Source organism: Sceloporus occidentalis, unplaced genomic scaffold (genome assembly GCF_023333645.1).
Source record: "Sceloporus occidentalis isolate IW3139 unplaced genomic scaffold, rSceOcc1.0.p SCAF_87, whole genome shotgun sequence".
Lineage (NCBI taxonomy): Eukaryota > Metazoa > Chordata > Lepidosauria > Squamata > Phrynosomatidae > Sceloporus > Sceloporus occidentalis.
The window spans coordinates 979,313-992,430 of NW_028317067.1; the positions used below are offsets into that span (position 1 = coordinate 979,313).

General features: G+C 42.3%; 1 protein-coding gene across 1 annotated transcript; it reads right to left on the reverse strand.

Moving 5' to 3' along the window:
- Positions 1-1,030: 1,030 nt before the first annotated feature.
- On the reverse strand, positions 1,031-9,151 carry LOC149284864 (protein Wnt-7b-like). The gene is made up of 4 exons (XM_089496028.1): positions 9,078-9,151; positions 3,591-3,817; positions 2,425-2,696; positions 1,031-1,510 (listed from the first exon to the last, which is right to left on the reverse strand). The coding sequence occupies exons 1-4, from the start codon at positions 9,149-9,151 to the stop codon at positions 1,031-1,033; spliced, it is 1,053 nt and encodes a 350-aa protein (XP_089352154.1).
- Between the last annotated feature and the right edge of the window lie 3,967 nt (positions 9,152-13,118).

The window sequence follows — 13,118 nt, forward strand, 5'->3', positions numbered from 1 at the left end:
GCACCAACGTATGACCCATATCCGGAGATACGGAAGCCCCGATAAAGCTGTTGGGGTCTTCAGGTCAGTAAATTTTTCCTTTAGTTGAGTAGAACATCAGATTCTCTAAAATATGTCACCACCGTCTCTCTCTGAATGGTAGTTTAATTAGGTTAGAAGCATGATAAGACCCCTAGAGGGTCTTCATAAAACTTAATAAAATACCCTAATATCACACTGGGAGAAACAGTGCAATTTAAGGTTTTTAAATACATGAAAGCAAATTTTTTTACATATTTTTTTCACAGGTAGTAGGTCCCAGTCTGTAGAAGAACAGATTCACTAAGCTGTGACAACTAGAAGGTCTTTGAGTCTGGGGTGCATTTCAGGTGATTAACTGGGACAAATGCTTTAACTCTTTCAACTTGACCACCCCTCCAAAAAGTTAAAGCGCCGTTATCGGGTACGGGTGGAATGAAACAGACGTGTGGGGGGGGCCTTTCGTGGTGCTTTAGTGGCAAGAAAACCCTCTAGTTGACACCAGCTTGGTAAATCTCTCCACAAGCGACTAGAATTCTATGCTAGTAAACGTTTAGAACAAAAAAAATCTACAAAGAAATAGCACGTTTGCTTCCATGATGTTCAAAGTTATAAAACAGATAATAAAAAACCTTGATAAATTCTATTTGATCAAAAATATGTGCACCCATTAATATTAATAAAAAAGGAAGGCTTAAAATTAGTTTTCCTAAGAGGGATTTGGTGTCCCTGTCTGTCTCGTGATACTCGCGTTCTCTGATCTCTCACAGGGCTAAACCCAAATTAAGGTCACTGTACATGCATCCTTTCTTCTGTAGGATGCATGCATATGTCTTTGTCCATGGATCTGCCTTTCTCTCTAGCCTTGTGGTCTCTCCATTTTGTCCCCTCTCTCTCTTTTACTGCCAGCCCTTTCTCTTCACCCTGTGATGCTCTCCTGCTTGGCGTGGCCCATCTTCCACACCGTGACACCTTTCTTCATCTCATTCTCCTGTGTCCCTCTCTCCCCTTTTCAGTTGCAGATGTAGGCCTGCGTCCTTTCACTGCATGTACTGCAGATTACATTGCAGCACCAGTGGAATTTGCAGTGACACTGCCACGAGTGGGTATACTGAAGGGTCTTATATCCCCGACCACAGCATAAGATCTCACAGTTGTCCGACATAGTTGATGTGCGATTACATAGACGACCGTACGTCCCCATGCTGCCAGTGGCATTGTCTTTCTCGCAGAAGTTTGGGGACCTCTCGACGTACACCAGGTCGGTCTCTGCGGGTTTGTTATAGCTCTGGGGATTCGTGAGCTTGAGGAACGTTGGTAAGAGTTGGCGTCTTCCCTTCACGGTTTCCACCATCACGGCCTGCTCGTACTTCTCCTTCAACATGTCACCCACAGCTCGTAAGTGGGGTAGTGTCACCCAGCATGTTTTCATGGTGCAGGATCCTGAAACTCCATGACACTTACACTCCAGCTGGACGCTCTTCTCCAACAGCTATAAAGAGAGAAAAAAGACTGAGAACCAAACGTAATAATGCAACAAATGGATACAAACGTGAAGAGAGCAGAACAAAACCCTTATGGACTGCAATGGGACTAAAACAGAGATAAAATGGACCCGGTTCATTATCTGTGGTACAATATATCACTGTTTTGTATCTCTTTATGTCATTGAAGTCTTTTAAATGTGTTGGATGTATTTAACCCCTTAATGACAAAATGCATTGTTTTCAATGGGTTTAGGGACCGCCCATTGTCCTTAAGGGGTTAAATTTGAAGGACTATCTTTAATACATTTTCTTACCAGACATATATAGAAAATATGGTAAGAAAACATGTTATTAAAAGTATATAACTGCATATAAAAAGAAAATCATATTGTTGCGAAATGTATAGATCAAATTTCATGATTATGATTATTCCGTAGATCTTGGAATAGAAATTTATAATTAAGATATTATTACTTAATAAGATATTATTATATAAGGTATTCTTGGCATTCCGTAGGCTGATCATATTTACAACTGAGTATTTTATTTATCTAGCTCAGTGGGTCCCAATTTGAGGATTTTTAAGATTACAACACAAGTGGCCAGGTGGCTATTTAATTAGCACAGACGGGTTCGTCAGCTGTGGTAAGAGAGAGCCAAGCTAGTCCTGGGGCCACAGACACCAAGCCACGGGCCGTCTGCGTCGGATGTGGAAGGAATGGGTGCAAGGAGCCAGGCCAACTTCTGTCAGCAGGACTGTGCGACTGAATGAGCTACCTGTGCAAGCAAGTTAATTAGATGTGTATTTCTGATCTGTATCTCTGGAAGATTAATTTGATCTCTGTCCAAAATGCTGCCAGGCTGCCAAATTACCAGATCAGCTGTTGGGAATGTACATACATGTGAAGAATGGCACTACCTTCCTCCCAACCATGTTGTTGTGTAGATTCATCAGGGTGCGGGCATTACGTTTCACCTCACGGGCGTCCACAAACTCCCGAGACAGACGGATTCCATGTTTCACATCGGCAGAGCACCCTCCCCACCGCCAACCTCTATCGGGATCATGGTAGCTGTGCTTCTCTCGGTCGCAGCCACAGTATGTCAAATTGCCCTGACTACAGGCGTTGGTGATGGCGTGGGCAATGCCAGCTGAGAGGATGGCATAGTAAAAAGCCGTCTCCTTACTACCTGAAATTAAACCAACAGAAATGCAGGGTATGCGTTGTAACGACTGTATAATAACAACACCATTTACTGTATTTATAGTGAAGCTTTAAAGCAGACACTGCTTGATCTATACCATGTGCTACGCATATTGCTTGCAGGTGTATAGATCCATTTTATTTTGAAGTTAAATACTCATTCCTTACTATAACGAACATTCTTCCGGCTCTAAATCATAAGCTTTGTCGTTGTCACGCTAGGTAGGAGATAGGTAAGGTAAGCGATCAAGCAGGAAAATTGCAACAGTTGCTAAGGGGACTTTACCTTTTTTTTTTTTACCACTTTGCATCAAAGCGGATCTTTAAACGTGAGCTCCAGAATGATAATTTACTGAGCCAGAAAAATAAATACCAAACATACCAGCCGTCCAACATCAATGCTTTTGGCTGCCAACCGGTTCTCAGGAAGATAAATACTGTACAGAATTCAATTATTTGATTTACAACCCCAGCCAATATCATGACTCTTAAGCACACTCCGAGTACATTTTCTAGTTACGCTCCATGATCTTGTCGCACCACTTAGATAGCTCTTCCCTCTAGAAATAGACTATATATATACAATATAACGGCAGCTTTATAGTCAATTTCGCTAAAAAGGGAAACAATAAAAATGAAGGGAAAATGTTTATGTGTTTTTTACATTAGGAGGCAGAAATTTACATCACATGGTTCACTTCATAAGTGAATGAATATAATGTAATATTATGGTCTGGCTCAAAAAACTTTTGTGGGACTTGGGTGAGTGGAAAGGGCTCTGAATAACTGACTGTTGAGTAATCCAAACAGTCCCATGGATGACAGTCCCAGCTACAGATGTGTATAAATTATTATATATGACCAGGCACATCACACGTACCTACTTTTAGCTCCGGTCCAAAGAGACTTGGTTCCCCCAAAGAGCTGCAGTTCCATCGGCTGTGCTGAAACTGGTAGCGACACTCTTCGATCCCCAGTCGTGCCCCTGTGCCAATCGCTATCATGGCATCAGGACGGGCTTCACAGATGGTCCGCTGGCGTGGGGACAGGCCAGGCATCTTTCTGCAGATTATACTGGCTCCGAGGGCCAGCACGGACGACACTCCTCTGGGGGGGAAAAAACAGAAATGAGACATTATGAGAAAACAGGGTCCATCCTAGATGTGTTGATGCTGGTTAATAATATCATGATCCTCTAACAGTAGGTCAACAGGTCAAGGTGGCCACTATTTTTATTGGCAGGATGGCTAGTGATGTGGGCCACAAGACAATACATCATTCTTGAAGAGGCAATAATGTCAGATCCCTGGGAACTGTATTTCTGCGTCTCTCCGGAGTGGGCTAGTCAACCCTTGAGGCTGGTGGACACAATACCCTGGCTACAAAATAACAGGAGTATAAAAATAAACAGGGGTATAAATATGAAACCAACAAAGGAGTGCAGGAACATTATATCGGTTGGTACGGTGATAAGACCGGTCTTCAGACTTTGGACCAGATTTGGACCAGAAAACACTATAAGCCCATCCGTTAGCTATGGTTGCCACCTGGCTGGTGCTTATCCAGCAGGTTGGTCAAAATGTTACTTGATCCTTATAATAACCCTACAGATGCCACGCCACCAGCGGTACTTGAGCAAAGGTTTGGATTTTGGGGCTTCTGCTTCTCTCTGGAATGGATCCTGAGACTATCGGCTATATATGAGCCCAAATTGCCCTTACAGATGACCAGAGGCTGCCATTACAAAAAAAGGACAGTCGGTAGCCAAGCACGTTGGGTCCTGGAAACAGCGTATCTGCCCCGAAATAAAACCCACAGAATTGTTTAACAACGTGAAGGATGCTTAGGGGTTAAATCCTGAATCCTTATTATCTCGTGTGCCCAACGGGGCAGAGTCGGGGGGCAGTGGGGGGGTGGGGTAGATAACCCGTCATGAAATCCTCGATCGATCCATCCACAGCCTGTAACCGAGCCACCCAAATAACACAAGGAGCCTTTTCTCCGCGAGGCCCTCAGAACAAAACGCCTGTGTGTTCCGCTAATGGATCCGGCTCTCTGTCACTTAACACTGAAGTCTCCATTTTATTTATTTATTTAGCGTGGAATAAAAGGGATGCTCACAGGAGTTTGGGAAAACGAGAGGACAACTCGAGCTCAGCCGTTGGACTGTTTTCGGCGTAACCCTCGGCGCTTAACCTACCACTTTCTCAAAAAAAGTATACTTTCACAGGCGCCCGTCGGGGAAAATATCAGAGATTCACGTTAATTTACACTTTTCACCATCACTGGTTTTGCCTCAATAGAGTTACACTGAAAAGTGATGGATGTCACCTACAAAAGGGGGATTCTGATGCCGTATCGCCTTGGCAACCGACAGAATGGACCCATGAGCGGAAACATTCCAATGGTTGCTATGGTAATGAGATCACTTTTCAAAATAAGCACAACTTTTTATCTAACTTATCTCCTATGTATTTGTATTTTTTATTTTTATTTTAAAAAGGTCATAGTTTTGAAAATCCAAATAAAATCCTCCATACGTCTGACTACAACGTATAGATCATCTTTTTTAATGAAAATATATATTATTCATTATAATTATATCACTGAAATTCCAATACGGACACACAAATCACCCGATTGTATCATTTCCTACTCCATAACGGAACCAAACAATCACGCGCAATTAAGATTAGTCAACACGAAGGTTTCTGACCCAAAAATTTGTGAAATGTATCCTTTTTTGTTTGTTTGTTTTTGGAGGGAAGAGGGGGCATTTTGTAAAACCAAATGTGGCCGTAAAAATCACTTTATATATTTTCAGAAGCAAACAATAAGATAATATCGTGAACATCTCGCAAAATTTGTGCCGCTGAGTGTTTTTTTACAGCTAAATGGATTGGAAATAGAGTGTAAGCTCAGGAGACCAGGGCTGTCATCTCCTATTTTAATGTGTGTTAATATTATTATTATTCATTTTTATTATTGCATTTGTTAAATATCTTCAGTGTCCTCTAACAGCGCTACGGAATCTGCTGGCGCTATATAAATGAACGTAATATGTAAGACTCCTTCTAAGAGGACATCTGCCTCGGAGGCTGGAAGCAGGAAAGCCTTTGATCTTGGAAATTACAGGTCATTAACACCTTGTGAGTCAATCCTTGGTGTCAAGATAAATGATAATGAATGTTTCAACATAATATGACTACAACCAACAATAACCAACAATAATATGAATACATGACTCATAGATCGCTTCATCGAACCCAACGGACACGTCATCTTCTCAAATGCTCACAACCCACTGCTCATCTCAGTTAACTTTTTTTCCTCCCATGGATGGATGTCGATTATGCCCGGGAAGCCTCAGGAAGAGGAGTAAGTGAAAGGGAGATGAGCTTGATACGGGTTAATGAATAATTAAAAAGGCGCAGATAAAGACGATGGCGTCGTGTGGGGCGTCGTAATGTGAATAAGGTGCACATCCACCCGTTCTTACTAACACATTGACAAAGACGCCAGTGTGTGAGCTGCGGGGGGAAAAAACTGCTTTTGTAACCAATTCTATAACCTTTTTGTTATTGTTCAGCCCGTCTCATAAATAATTCATTCGCACATGCAAGTGACAATCAATGGCAAGCCTGGCATGGCTTTCACATCGAAGCGGGCCGACGGCCGCATTATAAAAACCGACGCTTTCCTTCCGGCTCCCTCGATAATCACAATGTGACACGTTAAAACAATATGTATGACATCATCCCTGTTTTCTTAGTTTGAGATAAAAAAGAACCATTGCAAGTCTTGCCGGATTTTGTTGGGGTTTTTTTTTTTCGTTCTCCTGGAAAGAAGTAAATTAATTAACCTCACCCTCTTCCCACGCAGTTGCCTGTTTAATTAAGATTGATTTGAATTTCTGTCTGGTCTGGCGCAACTTGCCTGGGACGTGTTTGCATATTGCATCTTTATATCTGTAGAGCAGGAAATATGAACCAAAAGCAGAGATAGCAGCACAAACCTCTATTAAAGGAGCACATCCTGCAGGAAAATCCAAGTATTCAGCATGAAAAGGACTATGAATTTCTTTAAAAGTATTTCTGTAACTTATAGTCATGGACTGGCCATCTAGGACACCGGGCCAGCAGCAGATCAGGTGCTGCGGTGCAGATCAGGTGCTGCGGTGCAGATCCGGTGCTGCGGTGCAGATCAGGTGCTGCGGTGCAGATCCGGTGCTGCGGCGCAGATCAGGTGCTGCGGCGCAGATCCGGTGCTGCGGCGCAGATCAGGTGCTGCGGTGCAGATCAGGCGCTGCGGTGTGCGGCCACTGGCTGGATATGCCCGGCCACATGCAGTGTAAAAATGTCGCGTGTGGCCATGCATATCCAATAGTCGGCTGTACTTACATCATCAGGTGGCCGCTGGCCTTAAAGTGCCAGACCATCTCTGCATATGGTATAACACAACGGTGCGGTTGCCTTTGGGTACTGAGTGGATATGGTTGTTTAGTCTAAAACAATCAATTGGGACTTGGAGTCAGGCTCCATACAAAGCCACAGAGGACTTTACACATATGGAGAACATTTATTGCTTTATCAACAGGGTCCAATACAGGGGAAAAAGAGGGGGACGCCATAACCACCTAACGCGTTTCACACTATGGGTACGCAGTCATGGACATCTTGGAAAGAACTCAGCTATGTGAGCTAATTCAACAGAAACGGACTGTGCCGAGCTAGAGACATCGTTCACACATCATCACTTTACAACTGACAAGAACAAAGCCAGGGACTAAAAATGCTGTTTTTTATGAACGCCCGGGGAGATGGGAGTTATATTCCAAAGACGGCACACAGCAGGACAGTCCCCGGTCTACGTCGCAGACAATGAAACCACGATACTGGAAGCCCTGGGCCATCAAAGACAGGGCTGAGTGTTTACGAACAATGACACCTCAGTGCAGCCTCAAATGGCATGAACTGGTCTGTGTGAAGAGAGTGGATTCCAGTAGGTCTTAGAAGATCATACCGTGGCAATTATTAGAGGATTTCCCTGCATAAGGATAGGAAACTGCGGGGGGGGGGGGGGGTATGACGGGCAGGGATGGTGGGGGGGTTGCCAGCAGTGCCAGGAGGAGAGAACCACAGCTGCCAGACTATTACATTCTTTGAGAACAATCCGCTCTGTACTGCACACACACGCACACACACATACACACACATACACACACACGCATACACACCACGCCAGCAGGAATGAAAGGTATGAGTGAACAGGTTGCTGGCAGCCGGGAGCTGGACTCTATTATGGTTACTTTAGAAACAGGTGTGTTTGTTTGGCTCCATGCAGGACGGTAATGGGGGGGGGCGGCAGATGGTACTTTGTCACAGGAACGTCACCTGTGGCAAAGGCAGCAATTCCCAGCAACGCAAGCGCCACGACTTCACCCAGTCAAACAGCAGTCATGGAAAGAGTTAAACAGGACCCTCAAACCCAAGCTACAATTATATTATTATTATTATTATTATTATTATTATTATTATTTTATGAGTATTATTTTATATTATTATTATTTTATATTATTATTATTATTATTATTATTATTTTATGAGTATTATTTTATAGTATTATTATTTTATATTATTATTATTTTATGAGTATTATTTTATATTATTATTATTATTTTATATTATTATTATAAATTTTACCCCAGCTCATGATTTCCAATCCATACAGCCCTCTCACTAACGAGTTGATATGACAAGCCTTAGGTCCGCTGGTTGTCTCTTTTGCCACCAAACACGTGGGTCGGATTGTTATCTACACAATACTCTGCTTTTAGAAACGCCACTATAGCCAGCATGTAGCGATACGAGCAAAAGATTTACATTAGAGACGAAATTATCTTACAGGCGCAATATGAAGGACGGCACCGTTTACACAAAAACTCAACCCAATTTAATGTGGTGCCAGTGCCAACCACCGTCAAGTCCCAAACATTTCTCCCAACATGTTCCTTTTAACGTTAACTAGCATGAAAAACTTTCTCCAAATTGTTATGTTATGTACTACTTGTTATGTCCTGTCTACGCATTGTACAGCTCTACGGAATTTGATGGTGCTATATAAAACAATAAATAATAATAATGATAATAATAATAATAATAAATAATACGGTCATGTAATTAATGATAAAGTAAGCCATGGGAAACACACAGGAGCTGTTTGGGCGCAGTCCGCGATCCGGTTTGTATGGCGAACGCCCCGCAAACATCACCCCTTGTTTTGTGATCTCCCTTTCGGTTAATCTCATGGAAGACATCAAGTTAACACCGAACAGCAGCTTCCGCATAACTAAGTGGCAGGATCTTACCCTTCTCCGCAGAGCATTAACCCAACGCAGAGCACGGTGTGGCACAGGTCCAGCACACTCACTTTTAGCCTCATGGTGTTTGTCGGCGGATTTTCGCTCCGAGTTGTCAGTCTTTATGACACCTGGAATGGACACCCTGCTTGCAAAGTGGTGTTCTCATTCTACCTGCAAAAAAAAAGAACCCAAGATATCTATCGGGTAAAAAGGAGCAGGAGGGGGGCGAGGACAGATAAAGATACCCAATCTTCTTTACATGAACAGCACCGCACAATGCAAGCGGTGTGTCCCGCAGCTTCCCTCCCCTGAAGCATCCTTCAAAGCCTCTGAGAACCTCGATGAAGCTCGTCGCCCCCCCCCCGGCCCTCCAGTTATCTCGGCTGCGTGTTCCCACTAGAAGAAAGGGCGATGAATGAATGGCTAGCGAAGCAAAGACGGCACTTGTTTGCTGTGTCCCGGAGCGGAGGTGGGCTGTCACCCCAATGGACTACTAAATGGTTAATACAGGTAGGAATTCGGGGCTCACCGGACAGAACTCGGCTCGGCTTACGAGGCAGGAGATGGATCGGTGGAAGACAGACGTGTCGTCTTTTGGAGACAGACCCGGTCACAGCTTAGACCCGACTCCATACCTCCGAAACGAGAAGCTCCTTGCACTTGTGTCTCTCCCCTTCCAAATTTTACCTTAAATGTTTGGAGGCGGGTGATGAATGTGCGGCGGGGGGGGGTGTTATGTTGTGTGAAAGAAGGTGGGTTAAACAATTCACTTAGTCCTGCCAAAATATTCTCTCCTATTCATTCCTCCACCAGCTCGCACACACACACGCACACTCCTCCTATTCCGTGAGGCTGGGCAAAGGGGGATAACTCACGGGGTGGAACACGCGCTGTCAGGGGGGCACCGAAGACATTTCATTTATTGTGCTGGAGCTGGAGTTTCCGTACAATCGACAACCCCCCCTTAAAAAAAAAAAAAAAAAAAGACAAAAAGATAAATGTACCAACAGGAGGAGACTTAAAAAACAGCCTGCAGGGCTGACAGCCGAGGCAGGGAGCGAGTAGGGAAGGAGCTTCACAAATCTCTTTGACAAGCGAGCTGCGTTTCACCTTCATGCTCACGCATACTTCCATCGGCAGCTCGGGGAAGGACGGCTCGGCAGGTATGAGTCAGTCCTGCGGAAGGTGTGAGGGCAATGTGCCCAGACAGTCTCCGAACACACATACACAGCTCGGGGTCACGTGGCACACCTGTGCTGGCCAATCGGGTCTGACTACAAGTCCTATCATACTGCTGTAGTTCTCCTGCTATACTCAGGCTGCAGCTCCCATTCCGATCAGCTGTTGGTGAATACAATTCCCATTAAATAAGTTCTTCAATAATGTATATAATATAAACAGACGCTAATGTTTTTAGAATCGTGCTTTATAAGTGAAATATATTATTATTTTTCTTAATACCTCATTCAGTTACATAAATAGCTACATATAGATTGTAAGATCTTTGATCACGGCCCTCCTCACCTGTTGTCTCTGTAAGTTATGTTACATACTACTTGTTATGTCCTGTCTACCCATTGTACAGCGCTACAGAATTTGATGGCGCTATATAAAACGATAAATAATAATAATATATATATATATATATTTAAAAGTAGGTCTTAAAGTCGCATTAAAAGTCTTGGTAAATCCCCGCCCCCAGCTGTGCCTCTAACCACACCCCCTAAACCAAAACTGCCCTCTTCAGCCAATCTCAGTGTTGGGATGTATGTGAACGAGCGCTCTAATTTGCTGTCATACCAAGGGGCGTATGTCATATATTATCATGTCTCATGCATATAACATGTGAGTAAATCATGTGCGTATTTCAGCACCTTTTAGTTCATGAGCATGAATATTTTCAGGGATGAAATTGAGAAAACGCTTGCACAGAACACCTGACAATATGAACTTTGTTATAAAATAGATGTCACAAACTAATATATGTTTAAGGCCCATATGGCCCGCATCAATTGGGGAATATAATTATATATTGAACTAAGACCATTAGTTATGTTTTTGGCACTAATAGTTTGGGCTGATACCCGTTGTTTCAGGGTACAAACGCTTGATTTAAATCATTTTGATCAACATTTGAAGCTGCCCTTTAATTAGGGTGGGGAGAAGAGGCGTGGCTGGGGCGTACACGTATATTGTATATACATATTTAATATTTAGTATATACATATTTAATATTTAGTATAACATATTTAATATTGTTATTAAATTACAAAAATCCTCCTAAAGGTACAATGTGACTAAATAAATATAAATTAATATGAGGTCATTAAATTACTTCTTATTGCTTTCATTAGCCCCTATCCTGAAATATATATTATATATTATATTATTATTATTATTATATATCCCCATCACATGCCATGTAATGTAACAGTTTTTTACACTAAGAATTATATGAACCAAGGCTTATGTATGGGATGAATTAAGCAGGGGTCTTATGCTGGTTTGTATGTATTGTTTCATGGCCCCCATCACCTCTGTAGTTATTAGTAGTAAGGAAAATTTACTTGGGGGCAATTTACCAGTCTGAATATGATGCAAACAGTAGGGCATTAAATAGTTAATCCATGTTACTTACTTACTTACTTACCTCAATTAAATAACTTCCTTGCAATGTGGGGGGGCACGTGACGCACCATGCATTTATTAATTTAGGTCCCTTTACAATCTGTTCTCTCCGCAACCTCTGGATCCTCGGGGGCGTGCAAAGACATACTGCCCATTTTGATTGGTTACTGATTGTCACCTGATCTCTCTTCAGAACTGCAGTACTCAGAGAGACTGTGAAACTAAATTGGAACCAATGTGGTTTATATCTCCATTGTTGATTGGTTGCTGTAGTTCTGCATATAGTTCTCTTACCAAAGAAGAATCTAGAACCAAATGTAGGTTTATGAGCAGAACCAAAATCAAAGACAAAATATTATAATATGATATATTATTGGAAAGATTAAAGCTTAAAGAGACGGTAATGCTTACAAACTCCCCTAACCCCGTTATCACCCAGAACCGCGGGCTACTCACAAAACCAAAAAAGTATTTTTTTTATTATTTTTATTGAAAAAAAGTTTTAAATCTGTAAATGTCCCAATAACTTCAGAACTTGTGGTTACGTAACAGCGAAGCTCCAGCTATTTTCTTCATTACTTGTACATTTATGGGGAGATCTATACAGTTCAGTAAAGCTTCACATTCAATAAATCCACATTTCGCATCTGATAAACAGAAGCTGCCCCTGAAACCGGATCAACATTTTCTATCTGGGGGTGATGCATTCTATTTTTTGTTCGCATTGGATCACTGCGTCTGAGATACCCTCTACGAACATTTGAAAGTTTTCGGCCACATCATTTTGTTCCATTACACACAAGCCCATCCGCAGTGTAAGAAAATCATAATTATGCGTAATACATGTTTCATCAAAAAGGATGTCACCTTCTGAATAATGTATTTAAATGATAACACGTATCATAGTAACCTGATTCTGTTTTGTAAATATGACCTCATATGACATCATCATTGAGGTTGTTTCCAATCTTAAAGCTGATGTGGTTTAGGGTTTCTTGTGGTGTTGGTGGGATAATAAAGCCTTGTAGGAAACCCCTTATTAACCCTTCATTTAAAAGTCATAGTTGAAGGGGCGTACCTTCCAAGTGCATCTTATATTTAATAATTATTATTTATTGTTTTATATAGCGCCATCATATTCCGTAGCCACATCTATAATCAGATTTAAAATAAGTTGTAGGGCGGTCAATAGACCAGGGATTCCAAAGTTCTTCTATCTAAATGGAGAACCTTGGAAACATGGTAGGGAGGTCCAGCACATGTCCTCAACATATATTTTGGTACCTGAAAGGCCGTCAGTCGGCTGCTGGACAGTGCCGGTCCAGCCTTGCTTCCCAACCTCCTGCTACATTTTATTAGAATTTTCTCCAATTAACTTATTTCCATAAATATCAGGGCTGGTGAGGATCGCAAATGAAC

Bases quoted from the DNA above. Each gene is read 5' to 3' on its own strand.
- LOC149284864 (XM_089496028.1), bottom strand. From the start codon at position 9,151: ATGAGGCTAAAAGTGAGTGTGCTGGACCTGTGCCACACCGTGCTCTGC. The intron at 3,818-9,077 runs GTAAGATCCTGC...TTTCCCCCCCAG, and splicing joins TTAATGCTCTGCGGAGAAGG to AGGAGTGTCGTCCGTGCTGG. The intron at 2,697-3,590 runs GTACGTGTGATG...GTTTAATTTCAG, and splicing joins TGGACCGGAGCTAAAAGTAG to GTAGTAAGGAGACGGCTTTT.